This window comes from Cavia porcellus, unplaced genomic scaffold (assembly GCF_034190915.1).
Source record: "Cavia porcellus strain 051 isolate PalLab524CR breed Dunkin Hartley unplaced genomic scaffold, mCavPor4.1 scaffold_14, whole genome shotgun sequence".
Taxonomy (NCBI): domain Eukaryota; kingdom Metazoa; phylum Chordata; class Mammalia; order Rodentia; family Caviidae; genus Cavia; species Cavia porcellus.
Window position 1 is genome coordinate 25,662,081 of NW_026947497.1, and position 20,854 is coordinate 25,682,934.

At 43.9% G+C, this 20,854-nt stretch overlaps 1 protein-coding gene across 8 annotated transcripts in view; it reads left to right on the top strand.

Moving 5' to 3' along the window:
• Jade1 (jade family PHD finger 1) overlaps positions 1-14,946 on the top strand; it is a 65,247-nt gene extending 50,301 nt beyond the window's left edge. For all 8 annotated transcript variants that reach the window (XM_063260766.1, XM_063260760.1, XM_063260761.1 and 5 more), the window contains 3 exons: positions 1,770-2,291; positions 7,346-7,463; positions 11,163-14,946. In XM_063260766.1, the coding sequence (XP_063116836.1) occupies positions 1,770-2,291; positions 7,346-7,463; positions 11,163-12,073 (1,551 nt within the window). In that variant the 3' untranslated portion in view covers positions 12,074-14,946. The remainder of the gene's footprint in view (positions 1-1,769; positions 2,292-7,345; positions 7,464-11,162) is intronic.
• The last annotated feature ends 5,908 nt before the right edge of the window (positions 14,947-20,854 follow it).

Consider the following 20,854-nt stretch of genomic DNA (forward strand, 5'->3'; position numbering starts at 1 on the left):
CTGTTTTGAGGAGAGCTGACAATGACTTTTTTGTTGCCATTGACCTCTTTTTTCCCAGAACATTAATTTGAAGGAGTGGAGGCCAAGGAAGGCCGATGATTTTTCATATCTTCATAGAATGGATTGATTTTATTAAAAGAATTTCTCTCGGAAATATCTGCAGCTGTGAAGGCTCTGGTTTATGTTTCTGTAACATCTGTTTGCTGAGTCAACCTGAATAGGAAAACCCGAAGGAAGGCCATTTGGCGTCTTTACAGAGTCCTGTATAAATACTCCCGCAGCCCTTTCTCTTTCCGATTGGACCGCTTGGGTTAAGTGTAGTTTAAGCCAAACGCAGATAGTATCCCGGTCATCTGTTCCCACTTGGCCGAGTGCGGCAGCGGGGAGCAGGCTTCTTTTAATGACCGCGGCCAGGTGTGTATGTGTGTGTTCTGCCACCAAAGCTGCTTTCACACAGTGTTTGGAATTGAGGTTATTTATAGATAAGATTACAGATTTGTTCGTGTGCTCGAGGTAACTGTAATGGGGAAATGGTGAAGGGAGCTGGAGTTTTAGTAGACATTGTTACTGTTGGCATCGAGTCACCTCTTATGGAAGTGACAGGGGAACAAGCCCGGCTCCAGCCTCTGCCATCTGAGTTCTGTGATTCAGGTCTGTTGGGTGAGTTTAATTAAGCTTTTCAGTTGGCCGCCAGCCAGTGGGTTCTGGTCCTTTCTGCAATCCTGGTGTGCCCCACGGATCATCTGGCCTCACACAGTACAGTCCAGGGATGCTTTTAGGGCCTGACTTCAGCCCCCAAGAGGAGCCTCCTTCCAGGGATTTGCTCTGCAAGATCAGACGGGAGAAGTTAATCGCTTTGCTCCTGCTAGGCCAGAGCTTGTCATCCGGATCAAAGGCACTGAATTGCAGCTCGGCTTAGGCAGTGAGATCTCGTCTAGATGAGGCCCACAGGAAGTGGTCTCCAGGCGTCCAGTAACCCTTCAGTGGCTAGGTGTGGCGCTCAGTGCTCAGGACCTCACTGGGCTCACGAGGGCCTCTGTGTCCTTGGAGCTAACCTGCTGGGGATTCTGCCTGGGGCTGGATTCTTCTAGTGGCCTGCCATGAGTGAATCCCAGTGTCGCTCTAAGGAAGTGCACCATTTGCTTTCCCTCTTGTGCTGGGGGTCTCCTGGCTGGAGTTCAGAGTGAGCCACTACATTTCCTTTAGAACTGACCATGGGGCTGGGGATTTAGCTCAGCAGCATAAGCGCCTGACTTGCAAGCAGGCAGTCGTGAGTTTGATCCCTGGTACCGATTAAAAAAAACAAAACAAAACAAAAAAAAGAACTGACCAGCACTGATCTATCCTGAGGAGATCTGTGTTCCGACTTTTCATACAAACATTATAAGGGCACAAATCCGTGAGAAAATCCAAAATAATGCCTCCAAGTGCCCTCTGCGTGGTGAGCACATGTTCTTTTGCTGCGTTCTTTTGAGGGTCCTGCCCCTTCCTCTCCAAGTGCCGTCTGTGTAATTGTGCCTGACCGAAGAGGGGATTTGGATGTGGTTACTCTTCTAAGAGTGATGGTTTGGTTTATGAAAAAGCTTTCATTTGAAGAGTTCCTTCAAATCCCCAGCCTTAGCTCTGTAAATCTGCCGAGGTGAATCCTCATCAAGTGGCGTTGTGACAGCGCGTGCTCCCGGCGCGGCTCTTGCTTGTGTGTATGTGGGGCGCCTGGCATGGAAACTGCTGTTCCCTAACAGCCTCTCTCCTCTGCTTGTTCTTCCCAGTGCTCCGTGAAGAACTGCCGCACAGCCTTCCACGTGACTTGTGCTTTTGACCGGGGCCTGGAAATGAAGACCATCTTGGCAGAGAATGATGAAGTCAAGTTCAAGTCCTACTGCCCCAAGCACAGCTCACATAGAAAACCTGAAGAGAGCCTGGGCGAGGGGGCCGCGCAGGAGAACGGTGCCCCGGCGTGCTCCCCCCAGGACCCGCTGGAGCCCTTCTCCAGCCTCGAGCAGAACCGGGAGGAGGCCCACCGGGTGAGTGTCCGCAAGCAGAAGCTGCAGCAGCTGGAGGATGAGTTCTACACCTTCGTCAACCTGCTGGATGTGGCCAGGGCTCTGCGGCTGCCTGAGGAAGTAGTGGATTTCCTGTACCAGTACTGGAAGTTGAAGAGGAAGGTCAACTTCAACAAGCCCCTGATCACCCCAAAGAAAGACGAAGAGGACAATCTAGCCAAGCGGGAGCAGGATGTCTTGTTTAGGAGGCTGCAGCTGTTCACGCACCTGCGGCAGGACCTGGAGAGGGTAATGATTGACACTGACACCTTATAGTGACTTAGAAGAGAAGATGCAAAGAGGCGAACGCTTGCCCAGAGCAAGAAGTGATAGCCAGTCATTACTCTCAGACCCTTGTACACACCGCAGCATGAGGTGGTGTCGGTTAAATATATTATTGGGCTGGTAAACTCATTGTCACATGTGCAAGACTGCCACAGAGTGGGGAGCTTCTTTGTGATTTTTTTTTTTTTTTTCCTTTAAACACTTTCTCATTAACCTTTACTCTTCTGTAAGGTCAGATGGGGTGGGTGTGTCTTTCTGTCTCCCTTCATTCTAGAACTGGAGGGAACTGAGCCCCAGGGAAATGACCAAGGGGTTGACTCAAGAGTTTACAGATTAACTTTGAAAACCAGAATGGGGATTTAATTTATGGGACAGAGGGCAGAGGTAGGGGACTCTTGTTCAACTGGGGAAACACTAGGTGCTGGTGAAGGGCTCACTGAGGAGAGCTAAGCACTGCCGCCCCCTTCCCCTGGCCACCTTTGCTTCCTGGCCTTGAGTGCTGTCACGGAGCGAGCAGGCGATGGGTACTGATGTGGGTGGCGAACTTACACACGCACATCTGGTTGGAAGACACTCCTGACAGTGAGGTGCTAAGTCATCCCCGAGGCTGTGTGTGTGTTGTGTGCGTGCGTGCATGTGTGTGTGTGTGTGTGTCTGGTGTGGATGTGGGGTGGGATTCCCGGCGCACAGGGGCCTCAGCTCTGAGGAGCCCCCAGTACTGCTTGGCACACTACAGATCCGTATGCTGTCACACTGCTGGATTGCTGAGTGTAGCAGCTGCTGGTTGCCTGGAGCCTCAGCTGCTCACATGTGTCCTTTGCTGCTTTGTGCTCCCCCTCTCCATTACCTTTGGAGTCCCAGGCTGGACCTCCCTTTCCGATGCAGGGATAATTAGCAGTGGGCTGTCTTCCCCAGGGTCCCCTGCTCCCCAGAGGTGTCTGTGACTGAGGCTTGCTAATTGGGGATGAGTCTTGGAGCACCTTCTTCACCACCAACTCCCCTGACTGCTCGCTACTGATTAAATTCATTAGTGTGAAAGAGATGGGATTGAGGTTTTCTGGCCTGAAGCAGCCTGCACAGAAATGCACCCAAGCGGCCTGAAACAGTTAATGCAACTCCCCCAAGCACCTCGCTTATTAGTGGGGAGTGATTCACCTGCCTGGGAGAGAATCTGATTCACAGATGATTTGAAATGAGCATGTAGGCAAAGAGTAGACTGCAGAAGAAAGATCCAGATCTCAGAGACCTGCATGGCTGTGCTCGAGATGGTGTAGAAAATATTTTTAGATACTCGTTAGAAGCCCTCCTGGTACATAAACTACTGCCAGCTCGTTGTGATGCTCCTTCCTAGACCAGGTGAAGATTCCCAGCAAGGCTGCAGGTTTCAGGTTTGAGGGGCGTCAGGGGTGGGAGCAGTTGGGAAGTGGCTGTGCTCCCACACGCCCCCTGGTGGTGAGTGTAAAGAAGACCTCGCCTCACCCATGTACATGTGGGATTTTTAAGTGAGGAGAAAGGGATTCAGAAGGATAAACTGCAATCCCGGCCAGAAGCTGCCATCCCAGCCTGACAACTGCTGTAACTGGGGAGCATGGAGTCAGATAGTCCTTGGGAGGGGAGGATGAGAAGGCTCATGTTTGGACTGTGTTTGTCTCACAATCACCACAAAATAAAAGTGTAGAAAATGCTTGTGGTGTACTAACTCTTTTTTGTACTTAAAAGTTACTCAGATTAACCTGCATTTATAATTAAATTCTGAACATATTTTGAAGTCGTCACTGTTGCTTTTTAAATAGAACAATGCCTGTGATGTATGAGAAACAGGGAATAAATCAGGATTTGTGTGTGTGTGCATGTGTGGCATTTTACTCAAGTACATTTATTTTGTTAAAACACCCATGAGATTTTAGGGAATATAGGATCGATTTAAAACAGACTTATTGTAGTGAGCAGTGTGTTTGCCTCAGATTTGCTACAAGCCCATGATGATGCAAGCTTTAAAAAGCTGAAATTTGCCCCACATCCCAGAGTTGTATAGTTCTTTGTAGTTATAGACGCTGAGTGTCTCAGACCAAGGGCTGATCAGGGCAGGGAATGACAGGATGAAAGTTACCTGTATCAGTGCGCTCATGTTCTACTTAATTCACACAATGACAGCTCATGGCAAGACACTCAAGTCAGGTGATAATAGATGTGACTATAATCACAGCATGTGGTTGTTCCTAAACTGACAAATGAGTAGCATCCCTCAGGAAGGCAGACGACCAAATGATTATGGAATTGGTCTTTCCTGCAGATACACATCTTGGGGCATTGTACACCTGGCTACCAGCTCTGAATCGGAAAATTGGACAGGAATAAGTTCCATGAGGATTTGGGAACCCTCACCTTTGGGCAGGCACAGTCACAGGGGTGACAGGTGAACACAAGTTCCCAAGGCTGCCATTTCCTTCGTTGGGTTTTCTCTAGGTTTTTTTTAAAAAGAGGGGTAATAAACATGAGTTTGGAAATGAGCACTAGTTCAGGCAAAGACAGGCTCCTGTGCTTGCTGTGGAAAGAGGCCAAGTCCCAGAGAGTCACCTTTCAAACTCTTGCCTAAGGCTACACTTTTCCCCCAGACAAAATGCTTCTAAGCTATATTGTCACAGGATCGAGGACTCCAGAAAGCCATTCTTGGAGTCATTCCTTAGGGCACTGGTTTTCAGGCTATGGTCTCTAAGCAGCAACATTGCCTGGAAATTGCATAGAAATGCAGGGCCAGGGATCGGGTGGGGTCAGTGTTCCATGTCTTGAGGCCCCCACCTATTTCTCTTAGAACCACTGCTTCAGGGGCAAGTGTGACTAGGGGGAAAGTGTGTCCTGGGCTGCCTCAAGCAGCAAGAGCAGGAAGGTGGGAGGCTTGGTGGTTAGGGTGCAGGCAGGAATGCAGGGTATGCTTGGAGAGGGGACGCTGGGTCAGCTCTAAAGCAGCTGCAGCAGCTGGTAGTGGAGCCAGTTTTAGGTGCTCACTGGCCTTGACTGGTCAGAACTGGGTCAGTCTGGCTAGTTGCATTGGACCGTGTGGTCTTTGCATTCTAGTTATTCCTCATCAGAGGTCATGGGGGAATAGAAGTAGGGTTTTTCCACTTAGCCACGGGGAAGCCTCGCCTGGGTCAAGTACTGAAGCCACCAAAATTAAATTGGAACATACAAAGTGCAGGTTCACTGGCTTCTCTTGTTTCTGTTTTCATGAGTAACTTTAGAGACAGGAATATCTGCTATCCATCTGAGTTAAACATGAGAGCAACCTCTCCACTCCTAGAATGTCAAAGAATTTGTTCCTATGTCCAAAAAAGTCAGATTATTGCTTAGTTTAAACATTTACTTTATTGGTACATTTTAGACACATACCATGGTCACACTCCTAGGGAATGTGTACATGATACACCTCGCTACTGTTTTTCTCCTTCCCCTTCTACTCCTCAGCTCCTCCTTACCATTTTTTTTTTTCCCTTAATGGAAAAGCTGCTCTAAGTTTGTTTTTTAAGACTAGGTCTGGCCCCTTTTTCCTGAGTTTCTCCACCTAATCTCACATAGGTGGGTTGTAGTTATTAGTCTGACATGTGATAGCCATCCATCCCCACATGGGTCAGGATTTCAACATAGGACGCCTGGCTCCTGCTGCTGGAGTTACCTTAGCCAGGCAAATCCCACCAATGTGAATCCGAGGGAGAGGGTTATCTATTCACTGTAATAGGAAAAATATTAATATGTTAGTAATGTGATGTGTTAATAGAAACAAACACAGGAAGCCCCTGATAGTGAATCTTCAGGGAGCATCACTTGGCGTTTGCTGTTTCTGCCAGGGGCTGACACCTGGAGCAAAGCTTTTAAGCCAGCCGGCCTGTGCTGTTTCTCTTCCTGTCTCTGCCTTTTACAAGTGAGACCGCCTTCAGCACCACTGGCACTGTCCGGGTGGAGAGCTGAGGCCAGAAAGCAAAATAGTGGGAGTAGTGTGGCTTGTCACTGTTAAGGGGAAAGGAAACTGTGGTGGTCTTTGAATTTAGCACGCAGAGTAAGGTAAGGGGAGGAGACTCGTAAGGAAGACAGTGCTTTACGATGGACATGGTCCTGCTGTGCTGCTGCCATGAGATCATGAGATGATCCCTGCCTTCCTGAGGAGAAGTTTACCTGTGTGAGTGGTGCGACACTTGTGTTTTTAGGCCAATGCAGCCTGAGTGGTGTACTGTTTTTCCTGTAGGACTGAAGGGTCAGTGGATCAGTGACGGATTATTTAGGTTTTGGTTCTGTGCTGATGGCTGCCTTCACGGTGGGGATGGTGATGACTGAAGGCTCAGTGGAGACTTGCTGACCATGTGAAGTGGTTGCATCAGATTGAGGAGGAGTTCTTGGCCCTTGATCTTTGCAGTTAGAAATGAATCAGGAACTGAGGGCAGTTGAGCTGGAGGTTCGGCCGGCGGCAGATCCCTGGCGAAGCCAGAAGGAAATTCTCAGGGCACACCCAGGGCTCTGCCTCTGCTGTAGCACTTTGGAGTTCAGTGTCCAGTTAGCCAAGGAGCTGTCTTGGGTACTTGGGGACACTTTGGTCCCCTGCATGTTGCACAGAAGTTTTTCTCTGTTGGGTCTTGGCCCTGTGCTAGGTCAGCAGAGGTGGCTGCAGAGCCCCTGACAGAGTCAGGAGATGCTGATGGAGGGTATGTAAAGCTCTTTGGTGTGTGTGTGGGACCCTGCAGCCCCTGCCTGGAAGGCTGGTGTGGAGGAAGGGCAGGGCTCTGCGGTGCTGCAGCCCGTATCCCGTCTAACTTCTTTCCCGTGGTTGCTGTCTGTATCAAGGGGACTAAGTGGAAACCTTGTCTTAAAGGAGATTAGAGATTGGGTAAAAATGCTTAAAGAACATTTTCATTTCAAATGTTTGTCAAGGGCCTAGTAGGACCAGTTTCTCTCAGGTAAAGAAAATTAAAAGCACCAAAGTACTGTTGCCATGAATTGCTTACTTAGAATCTTTATTCTCTACATTCTAGGTTCGGAACCTCACTTACATGGTGACCCGCAGGGAAAAGATTAAACGATCTGTGTGCAAAGTCCAGGAACAGATATTCAATCTTTACACTAAGCTCTTGGAGCAAGAAAGAGTTTCAGGTATGGATTAAGCCCTGGTAGGTCAAAATGTAGGGCAGAGGGTTGTAAGCCTTTCTACTACCATTAGGAGAAAATAATTTGGTCTTCTATTTTCTTCTATCTACCTCATTTTAAGAAGCACAGGCTTTCATATTTAAAGAAAATCTTTAGGCATTAGAAGAAGCATTGTGGTATAGTGGAAAGAGTTATGAATTTGGCCTAAAATGAGTTGAGTACTGTATTCGCTAAATCATAAATGGTAAAACCTGACCCAATACAAGCATATCTTCCTTTTCCCTCCCGATTTCTTCCTGTGTAAAATGTGCATGATGTGCCCAGCTACCTCTTTGACCTGTCATGAGTCTCAAATGAAATAGTAACTTATATACTATTTTTAAAACTATATACAATTTTTTTTAAACATACAAGAGCATTAGTTTTTAAATGTATTTATTTTGTGTTCCTACGAAACAAACCTGGGGCTTATGCATAGGAGGCAAGCACTCTGCCTCTGAGTTACGACCCCGGTTCCAAAGCTCTGGTAAATTCATCAGGGAGATAAATACACACTTTTTTGTAGAGTGTCAACTTTTGGATCTACTTGTAACTAATGAGAATATATTTTAAGATTGACAATGTGTTCCATTTCTTAAATAATATTCAGATTATTATTATTATTTTTTGGTATAGATGGGATTTTGACTGTTCTTGACATTGAGTATCATGATTCATGCATTTAGTGCCTTTATATTGCTCTGGGATGGGAAAATTTTTAGAGAAGGACTAGGATATGTATTCTTCCTGATCACAACAGTTACTTGGAGATCAGATGCAAAGTTGGGCAAGTTGTTTAACCTCTCTGGGATTCCCTTGATCTGTAAAAGGGTTTGGTGTAGGATCGACCTCTAGCATGCTTTTTAGCACTGAACCCCTGGAATAGTTACTGTGAGGATTTCAGAAGGCAGACGTAGGCAGACTGGAGTGGGTGGGTTCAGGCTGGCCTTCAGGGGGCATCGCCAGCAGTCTGTGCCTAATACTGCCCTTCAGGGTGAACAAAGAAGTTGTTATAACTTTGATGTTGAAATCTAAAATTCGGTTCTATAACTATAACTAGGTATGTGACTGGAAGTGCCTTGATCAGCTGAACAAACAGAAAATGGGGAGTGAGTTTATAATGAGGCTTTTGAAATGTTACAGTTTAGTGACATTAACCTGCTGATACGATTTTAGATATTTTATCCCTAAGATTAAATATTTACCAGATGTATCAAATGTGTATCATTAGCTGGAGCTTGGAGTTCCTTTACAAAGCTTAAAAGTTTTGTCAAGTAAGGCATCTTAGGTAAGAGCAGTTCAGTTCAGACTCTGCCCTCCGAAGCCCACTGCGCTGTCTGCGTTGTTCCTTCTCGAGCTGCCTGGGATCAGATGCAAGCTGAGCGTGTGGCTGGCGCTGCGGAGACTCCTGCGACCTGTCCTGCAGTGAGTGATTATCGGCCCGGACAGCTGTGAAGAGCGTTTTCATCTGCTCTTACTCACTTCATGTGGGGACTACAGGCAGCTTTTGTGCTTATGCCTGACGTTTGTGTCTGGGTCAATGAGTGAGATTCCTCAGAAAGTTCAGGAAGTATTTTGAGTTACAGAACTGTAATGTAGATCCGAGGTCCTACTGCATTTCTAGAAAAGGCAAACAAATCCTCCTTTTATTCTGAGACAAGAACCTGCTAAATATGAGCAGTTGAAAGTGACATCATTCTTCCCATAAGATGCACAGTGCACTTGAAGCCCTAGAAGATGGCTTTTTTCTTTTCCAGTTACAAAGCTTTGCCTGTATTTCTTATTCATGTCTAAGGTTAGTCTCCTGACTTGTAAGATAGATGATTCCAAAGGAGCAGAGCAGGTGACCGTGACTTACACGTGCTGATCCATGTTCAGACCCTGGTGAGATGCTGAGCGTGGTGGGGTGATCCTGCCGCGAGTGGGAATGTCCTCAGTGGCGACTGCCCATGGGGCATCTGCAGTCGGCTGCTCTTCAGAGACACGGATTCCACCTCGAGCAGATGAGGAATTGGGTTAGGAAAGACTGGTCCCTCTTCACCTTCCCATCTCCCTACAGTATGTGATTCAGTGAAAGACATGTATTAAATGTGGATGAAGGTAGCTTCTAATGGTTGACTGTGAGAAGACGGGCGTTTCCAAGCCAGCAGCCTACAGAAGGGCCCCCACCCACGGCACACAGTTCCGAGTGCAGCGGTGCTACCAGTGGCCGCTTGCCGGCCGCGTGCATGCAGCTCGTGCTCAGGCATGGAACTCGTTTCCCTGGTGGTTGAGACCTTGTGGAGACACAGCACATGAGAACTGCTCTTTCAGATGTTCCCGAGGCTTCTGCAGAAACGTGATCCTTCCGATGAGTTCTAGTTATCAGTTCACCTAGTGTTTTCCAAGCCAGCAATCAGCGGTCACTAGTGGGAGTGAGATGGACTCGGGTCATGACTATTATTCAAAGCAAGTGTGGAGAATTAGAAATGTTAGAGTGTAGATCAGGCAACAAGGCTTAATGTACAAGGGGTGGATGCCAACATGGTGAAAGTTTAAATAAGTGATAGAGTAAAATACACAATGGCATTAACCCTCAGAATACTCCCTTCGCTTTAACCCAGCTTATCCCATTGTTCTTGCTGCTGTCTAAGCGGTTCAGGTCCTCTTCTGTAAAGGCGTGATGGAAAATAAGGGGGCACTGCTGCCTGGTGCCAGCCAGCAGCGAGGAGGGCTGGTACAAGCATGAGAGCGCCCTCGCCCACCTTACTCCCTGCGTCTGTCTCTTCCCCAGAGTCAAAGTGACCACAAAAGGTAAATGTTTCAAAGTCCACTCGGGACATCGAGGTGGTCACAGCAGCACGGTAAAGATATTCCCGGAAGAGAACCTCAGAACTGCTTCGGAAAGTGGCAGGAATGAGGGGATTAATGTATGGGGGGGGGGATATTTTGAGGGAGATTAATGGCAATGCAGTGTGTCTTACTGTAATACCGTTTTAAACATTCACTGCATTTTTCAGTTATGCCTCTGCTGTAATGAAGAGCTTTCATTATACTGTAGATTTTTAAAAATTGTGATTTGCAACAAAAAGACATTTAACCTGTCCTTAAACTGGATGACAATTCATTTAAATCCAACAAAGGGATTTTCCGTATGATAGTGAATATTTTTTAACACTTGTGTTAAGAGCCATTTTAAAAATTTGTCTTTATTTACATATTGACGTGTTTATCCTCAAAACAACTCCGAGGCTTAGACACTTCGAGGTTCTCAGTCCCTCCCAAGGGCGCAGCCAGTCTCACAGAGACCCCCGCACGGTCCCGCTGCTGCCCTGGGACTGCAGGGGGAGGCGGCGAGCACTGACCAGTTCTGCTTGGACGAAAATCAAATCAGTTATTTTGAAAATCAGATTAGTTATTTTGTTTGAAGGAAAATGTAGTCCTTGATATGCCTCATGAAAAACTGATGTGAGTTTCAGCTGTTGTAGGAAAAAAAAAGTATCATACGGAGTACAGATTCACAAAGCAGGTGGTATCTTTATTGTAAAAATCCAATTTTGACAAATAGGGTGGCTGTATGTTCTGCTGTTGGTAAGAAGTTTGCATAAATTGGGCAGTGCTAAGGTCTAGAGTTTTCTTCTTTTGGATTGGCTTTTGTAATCTTTATTTGTGATTTTATCTTCCTAGGTGTGCCTTCTTCTTCCTGCTCTTCCTCTTCACTGGAAAATATGCTTCTGTTTAACAGTCCTTCGGTGGGCCCTGATGCTCCCAAGATAGAGGACTTGAAGTGGCATTCTGCATTCTTCAGGAAACAGATGGGTACTTCCTTGGTCCACTCCCTGAAAAAGCCTCATAAGCGAGACCCATTGCAGAACAGCGCCGGGAGCGAGGCCAAGACCCTGCTCAAGCAGCCGGCCCTGTGTGGCGGGAGGGAGGGGCTGGGAGTTCCCGAGAGCCTTCTCGGTTTTGGAAAGACTTTTGCAGAAGCACGTCTCATATCAGCACAACAGAAAAATGGGGTGGTGATGCCAGACCACGGGAAGAGAAGAGACAATCGTTTTCATTGTGATCTCATTAAAGGAGACTTGAAGGATAAACCTTTTAAACAGAGTCACAAGCCTCTCAGGTCCACGGACGTGTCTCAGAGGCATCTGGACAACACAAGAGCTGCCCCTTCCCCCGGAGCGGGGCAGTCAGCACCCGGCACCAGGAAGGAGATCGTGCCCAAGTGCAACGGCTCCCTAATCAAAGTGAACTATAATCAGACTGCAGTCAAAGTGCCTACCACACCTGCCAGCCCAGTGAAAAACTGGGGAGGATTCCGGATTCCAAAGAAGGGGGAGCGGCAGCAGCAGGGAGAGGCCCATGAGGCGGCCTGCCACCAGCACTCAGACTACCCGTATTTGGGGTTAGGGCGAGTTCCAGCCAAGGAAAGGGCAAAGAGCAAATTAAAATCCGACAACGAGAATGACGGGTACGTCCCTGATGCAGAAATGAGTGACTCAGAGAGCGAGGCATCGGAAAAGAAATGTATACACGCCAGCAGCACCATCAACAGGAGGACAGACATCATCAGGAGGAGCATCCTGGCTTCTTGATGACAGAGGTGGCACAGGGAGCACGTGGGCTTGTTGGGTGTGCTGGGGGAGAGCTCTGACGTGGGGGACAAGCAGAAACACATTATTCCTGAGATACACAAACACATTTACTTGTCACTCAAGCTGAATTTTTCCAGAGTCCTTTATAAATCATTTGCAACTCATTGAGGAAAGAGAAGAGTAGATGGTAACTGTAAGACACTCCCAAGATTAGAACCTGAACTAAACACTAAAACAAGAATGAATTAACTTTTTAAGAGGGCAAGGCTTAAATAAGACTCATGAATTTTAATTGCCCTCTGCATTCTTCCCAAAGCACAAACTCTTGGTTACCTGGATATATGGAATCAGATATAATTCTGTACACTGAATCAATGCCATTTATACCCTCATGTACCATTTATAGCCCATAAAGCTTGTTTGCTAGGACTGTGGTAGATCTTGACATCGTTGTGGCCCACAAGGCTGTTTGGTTGCGTTAATAGGATACAGGCAGCAGCTCTGAAGCTTCAGTAACGCTAGGGAATTCATGTGTAAATATAGCAGTCAGGGAAGAGATAATTTTTCAGAAGGTCATTACTGGAAGAGCTGAAAGGACAGGGTAGAGCTGCTGCAGCTTGGTGACAAAGGTCCTGCTGGCGGAAGCCGCGAGAACTGACAAACGTGAGGGCGTTAGGAAAATGTTTCTTCGAGGACAGGCAGGTAGGGTCCAAGTTTTCCAGTCCCATTGACCTCCTTCCCTAACCACTGGTTTTGGGCCAGGTTGGGGTTTCCCTGACCATTGCCAATACCTGGCCGCCTGGCCTCTGACAACGCAATGGCTATTCAAGTTCAGGCGATGAACTGCAGACTCTGATGTTCCCAGAGCCAGCCACTAGTGCATATGCTGGTGAATCCGGATTTCTATCATAAATGGATTCCTTAAGAAAAAAGGATAAAAGGAGAAAAAAAAAAAGAAAAAGAAAGAAAAAAAGAAAAAAGTGAAATAGGTTATATTTTAAAATAGTAGAAAGGCAATAAGTTGTGATAAGTTCTTACCATTGACCAATACAGGAAAGAGACTGAAGTGTACCCTTGAATAGGTTTTCTGGAGTCAGAGTTCTAAACTCTTTAATTTGTGACTTGGATTTTCTAATTGCAAATGGCAATAATTAGTAAGTTATCAGCAATAATAAATTTAGCATTAAATTTGAGTACAATGTTCTGTTTTGCACTCACTATAGTGCACATGTAGTAAGACAGTGGATAGTGTTAAGGTCCTGTTAATTTTCTTTGGAATTCAATGTAGTTGTGAATCAAATTTAAGAGAAGGAACGTTTAAATAGCAATGAGATTTAGGATACGGGCATTTGGAAGAAGCCCAGCTTCCCCTAAATTACCCTTTGGTTTGTTAATTTCAGTATTCAGATTTCTGATTTATTTGTACATCTGTTTCCATGTGGCAGGGACATTTCTGATACTTAACGAATACTGCTTTGAGTTCTGTAGTTAACTTTCAAGTCTTCCAGATGATTGTCAACAAAAGAAAAGGCTTATTGAATTCCATCTTGCTATGCAAGTTTTACCTGATGATCAAGTAGTAGATCTGATGCATCCCCATTGTATGTATGACATTTTCAAACCAAGTCTTAACTTTTCAAGTACATTTAGTAGCTAATTCAGGGGAGGGGAAAGAATGACCCAGATTTTTAGATTGACTATTTTTGAGCTATGGGGCTCATTTTGAAAGACTGCTGTCCAGGTCAGCTTGTTGCTACAGATATTAGAAGGTTCTTCTGAATCCAGGTTGTACATTGAGTCAGAATAATTTAGATGCTTTTGCATATAAGCAAAAACCTTTTGCTGGATGTAGGAGAAGGTTGGACTCTACAGTTATCTTCTGATTACAGTAACAGCTCTGGGCAAGAGTAGAATTTATAGAGGGATAATTTGTGAAGCCATAGAAAGAAAATCTAAATTAACCTAGTAAGTATATGACCTCTCACCATTTTAAGAGGTATCAGATTCATTTGCACTATGAGGAATGCTAGTTTTGTGCAAAAATAATGCCTTACCTATTTTTCCCCACGTTTAGGTTGAAAAGCTTTCAAATGTTCCAAGTTATGCTGAACCAAAAAATAAAACACAACAACAACAACAAAATAAAAATAAAATACCCCATACAAAAAACAAAACACAAAAAAATAAAAGCCCACGCTTTTTATTCCTGCTTCAAAATGCAAATGGTATAGAGCACGGTTTCTCTGACAGTATAATGATAGCTTTGTGAGTTAGTTTCATGTCACGCTGGGAACTCTGTATGAGGTGGCCATAAGCAGCAACCAGCCCACTTGCATTCTATTAGTATGGAACCATTTGCTTTTTTTCCTTTTCCTTTCTTTCTTTTTTAATCTTTCCTTGTGCATCCTGACCAAGAAATATCTTTGATTATGATCAGTGTATTATGTCAAAATGTAGGCTAGTTAAAACTTCTGTAAAGTTGCCTGGAATGTCATTTGTTAGATTATAAACACAAAATCTAAACAAAGGGTTTTATGTGTTGTGTACAAATCAATTATTTTGAAATGGACAAACTTGTCATTACATTTGTAACCTTGTACAGAGGATTTTCACTATGTGCCTAGCTTGGTGTCCATTCAGCTAAAATTGAAAAAAAAAGGTGCATGAAGAGTTAAAAATCAGAAATTAAACAAAATATATGTAGAGATGACTATTTTATATTACATGGCCCGATCCTGTATTTATTTCTACCCCCTTTTTGAAAGTATTTATAAAACTAGTTGAGGACAGCTGTATTTTTTTGTTGGAACTATTTGGTAGAATTTGTGCCTTTTTGTCTGTATGTGAATAAATGCTGTACATTTTGCAATACATTTTAAAGTGTCTTGGTGTCTGCTTTGGCTACGTATTTGAGGGCATATGTGTACTGTTTTGCCTTTTAGGTCAGGAATGAGAACTGTGTGGGGAACATGCAGAGCTGATGGAGGAGCCACGGGTTTACTGGGCTGCTTTCTGGGTCTGTCGTGATGACAGGTTGATTTCAGTTTTCTTCTCCTGGAGTTTTTTCCAGAATACAAGTTTGGATCTGGAAACACATAATTATTGAAGCAGCACAGACTTAAGGGGCAAAGAGATCTGTCCGTATTTACAGGGTTAGCTACAGTTTACCAGCCACATGATCACAGCTAAATTACTTCACCTTACAAGCCTCAGTTTTTCTAACTGTGAAAAAAGGGTAATCGTGGTCTCTTTATTCGAGTTGTTGTGATATACAGTTATCTATATAGATATATATATAGATAGAGTTTGGGGCTTTTTTATACCAGGAATTGAACTCAGGAGCTTGTGCTTGCCAGGCAGGCGCTGTGCTGCTGCACTAAATCCCTGGCCCTGTTGCGGTATTTTAAGAAAGTTCACAGTGTTTCACGGAGGATATAGTAAGTGGCAGGCCGTCGTTTTCATCATTAGGAAGAAGTTACTTTTAAACAAAGTTTGATGTGAAGGTCGTATTTATAAAATGCTCTAAAAGTAATTTCTGGGTCAGGAGTAGTGGGAGTTCGAGTAGTGGGAGGCTGAGCTACAAAACAAACCTGCCCCAACCTCCTCACCCCAAGGAAAATTTGAGCCCATTAAATTCTTTCTTTGATCCCAGAAGACAGCTTATCTATATTCCTCAAAAAAGACCCCTCCAAGAGCACCTTCTGATTTCTAGTTTTTAGTTTTCCTTGCTGGACACAATCTTTTACATGAGCACTGCATGTAGAAATTAGCATATAGTGAAGTATTCTTTTCTGTCTTTACCTGGGGACAGCAAAACTGGTGTGGCTTACATGTTTTCATGTAGATTATCATTAGGTGACACAATAGGGTAACGTTCTAGTCTAATTTATGATTTTTGCAAAAATTTGGCCAGTTTTTTAAAACCATGAATTACACGTACAGTTTGCTAAAACCTTATTTCTCCTTTCTCCTTAGTGACTATTTACTTCTTTGTTGCTTGCTCTGAGTCAGACCCCAGAGAGAAATAACTGTTTCTTCCTACAAGGTCTTAAAAGTTGAATAACCAGGATAGCTCCTCAGGGAAATTAAGTCCCCAGGAGCCACACGCAGGGCCTGTCATTGGCAGCCCTGCAGTCTGTGATGTGAAGACTGGCCCCAGGGATTTGGCCTCACACTTTCACCCAAATCAATTAGAAAGTGGTTTCTACCTTGGAAACATTAGCCATCTGCAACGAACTTCACCATGAACTTCTAGGTTGAAATCTTCAGTATGATTTCCCTTTACAGCTCAGAACTGCATTAGATGAGAGGTTCTAGTCCAAGCAGAAGCGCTTTGATGGCCTAGACATTGAGAAGGGGGATAAAAGCAAATCTAATACATTATCTCCTCCATTTCCTTGCTTAGGGCTCTTCACGCTGCTGAGTTTGATGTCTGCTTCAGACCTTCCTGAGTGGACTGCTTAGAGGCATTTTTTCTCAAATTAGAGGTGCCTGAGATTTTGGGATTCGTTTTGCTTTAGATCATATCCCAGCCTGAGGCCTGGGAGTCCTTTGTAGAGGCGCTGATCAAGTCTGCGTATTATACTTCCTCGTGCCCGCACAGGGTCCCGCTTTGTGCAGTCCCATGGGCACCTGCCTCTTCACTCAGTTCACATCTCGTTTCTTGGCTCTCAACTGGTTTCTCCGACTCAAGTTGTGCTGAAATTAATCCCTCCTCTAATTAGCTGCAATCCTGCCTCCAATGATAACTTCTGCAGCAAAAACTGAGTTCTGTCCTTGCTTATAGCTTTCCGGGCGACCTTGGTCTAACTTTAGGTGTCTGTTTAGTCTTCTAACACAAGGACGGCATTGTTATTTCCAGTCTGGAGGAAACTGAGGCATAGAGAAGTGAAATGATTTGCTTATGGCTGGTTAAGAGGCAGAGGTGGGGGTCAATCCTCAGCAGTGTCTGAGATCGAGCCCCCAGACCCTGCTGCCTCAGAATGTAGAACACATAGAGCAGTGTTGATGAAATCTACCTGGTGAAGCTAATAACTTTGGCTTGGAACATGATGTTCATGTACCAAACACCACGAATATAACATGATGGTGCACAGTATGGTCAGTCCTTATTCTAGGGAGGACAGAGGTGATTTAGTCACACACCTTTGTGTAACATACATGCACACATTTACAGGTAAAACATGTGCCTAGAGGGTTAAGGAAAATAATACTGCTATCAGGAACTCAATAATTCTCCCTGTATTTAGACACTGCTTAGAAAGTTACAAGGAATTATTTAAAAGCAGAATTCTGATTAAGACTAATGTTTGCATATTTTAAATTGAAGCTGTGCAAAACCCCCAAGTCAAGCACAAAGTATAATAAATGCAGTTTTTTTACAATGAAATAAGCAATGTCAAATTAAGTAGAAAAAATAAAAACACTGTGTACTGTCATTCCCAGTGTCATCAGCATGCCCTGACATTCTCACTGTTTGGCTTCTATATTGCTGAGTTTTAAGTAGTACATTTATTAATAGTTGTAGCTTATTTTACGCATTTATCTGGTCGATGATTCTAATTTCAAGATTATTGCCAATGTAAAACAATTTTTCATAAAGCAAATGTTTTCCTGCAGAGTTTGTCTCTTCTGTGTGTAGCAGTCTCTCCTAAAAAGGAGACTTGTTCCTTTTTTGCATCAATTTGGCTTTGCTCTAACTGCAACTGCAGTTGTTGGAGCTTTTTTTTTTTTTAATATCAAATGCTTTTGCCATCTTTAGTTCAGCTAATCCCAATACTTTAAGAACATACTTTAAAATGCTATGCTTTGATAAAAAAATACAAATATATCAGCCACTTTATAATTACTAAATATATTTGACATATATTAATGATTTATTTAAATTGATATTAGTGAAACTCATCAAAGAAATGAACAATTTCAAAGGAAACAGCTATTACAATTTCCTATAATATTTATACTACTTGTATTTAGGTTATGACTACTTTCTTTTGTTGGTTTGAAAAATTATTAAATGCCATTAGTTGTAAATTTTTTTTTTCTCTAGAATGCTTTCCAGGTATATATGTAACTTGTAAAAAAAGGGGAGGGAGGAGTTTGCATCAGGGCGAGAGGGCAAAACAAACCAACATACAAAGAACAACAACAAAAAAACAAGACTTAAGAGGTTCACAGCTCAAATTTGTTTTAGGCTGGAGAATGAAAAAGTGGAAGTGGAATTCCTCCAAATCCCTGTTTTCATTCACTGTCAAGGACATTGATCCTTGAACTGCAAAGGACAGAGCAGATGCTGGAAAAGTCACCTAATGTGTGACAGCATCTTGCTGTCTATGTGAGTTCAAGACTCCTGACCCAGATGAATTTCTGTCTAGGGCTCCTCAGAGAACCCAATCAATGTCAGCCAATGGGCACCTGGGAAAGGTGCCAGGAGCATGGACTTGGCAACCTGAAGCTGCACTGCTGTACAGGAGAAGGAACTGTGTTGTTGGGTAAGTCTGGTTTGAAACCCACTGGGCCACTTACCAACTATGTAACCCTGGGCACATCATTAACCTTTACCATTCTTTACAGCATGGAAAGCAAATGATAATAGTTGCCAGGCAGGGGAGTCCAATTCTATGGGATGAAACATGTGAATGCCTAGCACTTGACAGGTTCTCAACAATACAGTGATTAATACAGATCAGCAGGTTTATCAGAGATCCAGGCAGGGACTGTCCAGGGGTTCTTTTGGGTATTGGATGAATTTGATTATAACTTTGATTCTCTTTTATCCTCTGGAGTACTTTTCATCAAAGGAGACATGAACTTCAAATTTTTAATCTTCACAGATCTAAGTGACAGTGCTTTTCCTTATACATCAATCACAATATGCTCGGATGCCTTTCTTATTTGAAAAAGGGACTGTGCTGCCACTGGAAAAATATTAAATGAAAGTTTCTGTGACACCTTATCAAGCAAACTAAGGGTTTCAATCAACATCTAAAGAACATGCAGTGACTACCACGATGTTATATGGAATAACTAATTATTAGCTGCTTTCCTGTTGGGCAGGATTACTAGATTAGGCCTGGGCAATATGAACAGCATGGTATAAATAAATGTCACGAGGCAGAAGGCTGCAGCTTGCCTGATGCTCTTCGGGTAGGTTATAATCCTAACCTAATGGATTACTATACAGGCCAGGTTAAAAACAGGCTAACTGGCACCAGCAGACAGGTGCTGACTTAGTAAGGGGACTGGTGGGTGGCATGATTTTAGAAACTATTTAGGGTGCTCCTCATCTTCCCAATGATTTGCCTAACAAAAAGGATAGCAAGTCTGGAGTTGGCATTTACTGTACATCAGAAATGGTGTGGGGTGCAAGAAATATAGTAAACAAGACAGACACAGTCCTGGTGCTCAGGACTAATAAAGTAATCTCAGATATATGCTGGGCAAAGACTTAGCTTAGTAAAAAGTCTGTAGAAAGATAAGATTTTTGTCGACAATATGCTCCATATCTGTCAGTGATTCAACTTTTGAAAATATAACATTTTGAAGTTATATAAATGGAAATGTAGACCTCAGAACAATAATTCTCATGTTTTCTCCTAATTTCTTAGTACATGTTTGTGATGTCTTCTCATCTCAAACACTGATGAGAATCTGTATTATGTATGTACATTTTGTGAATCACTAACTATAGGGATGCTCAGCTGCTTCCTTAACACAGAATGGCAGACTCTCCTAGGGCAGGGGAAGGTGTAAGCCATAGCCATACCCTAGAGAGCCTAATAAGCCGTCCTGCCACATTGAGACAGGGGCCACTTATCCTCAATCCCCATCTTGTCAGGATCTACAACAAGGGAAGTAATGTTTACTGACTGAGCAGAACGGATATAGGCAATTCATGCTTTACCAAGACCAGTAACTGGTCAGCAGGAAGACTCAAAACTGAGTCTTCTGAGCAAAAGATGTATTTTAAGCACAGGGGGCACATTTCAAAAGACTGAAAATGGCCATTGGTATACGCTGTAAACTTGTTTGGTAGCACAGTATAGAACTGAGGCAGGGAGATGCACCATACTTTGCTACAAGCAACAATTTTCTATTGGTCAAAGTTGTTGGGAATTGCGGAAATCAGGATAGAGATTCCTCAAAAAACTAAAAGTAGAAGTTCCATTTGACCCAGCTATACTTCTGGATAACTTCCTGAAAGAGCTAAAGACATAACACTACAGTGATATGTGCATACCTTTATTTATAGCAGCACAACTTGTAGTAGTTAAACTATAGAAGTGATCTACATGGCCATCAAAAACTGAATGCATAAGAGAATGTCATGTGCACACACACACACACACACACTACACAGCCATAAGGAGAGATTAATTTGAGTCATTCAGAGGAAAATGGCTACATCTTCAGACTATAATGCAACATGGAGTAAATCACAGAAGGTTAAACACTGCATATTTCTCTTATATGAGTGTAAAATACTTGAGTATTTAATAAAATTATTTAGAGAGTAAATAAACAAGGTGGTAAGAAACAGGGAGGCAAACTGTGGAGACAGGAAAGGGATCTATGAAAGGGTGAGGGGAGGGTGGGGTGGAGAATGGGGAGTAAAAGCAAGATGCGGCATGTACATGCTCCACTTGCCCAAGAGGAGTGTAATTAACAGGTAACGTAAGCATCTGCAACGGTAGCTCGGTTCTCAAACTCAGTTCTCTCCACAATTCTGGTTGCAAACTGAACTGGATGAAAGCCAAATAAACCAAATAAAGTTTCCCCATA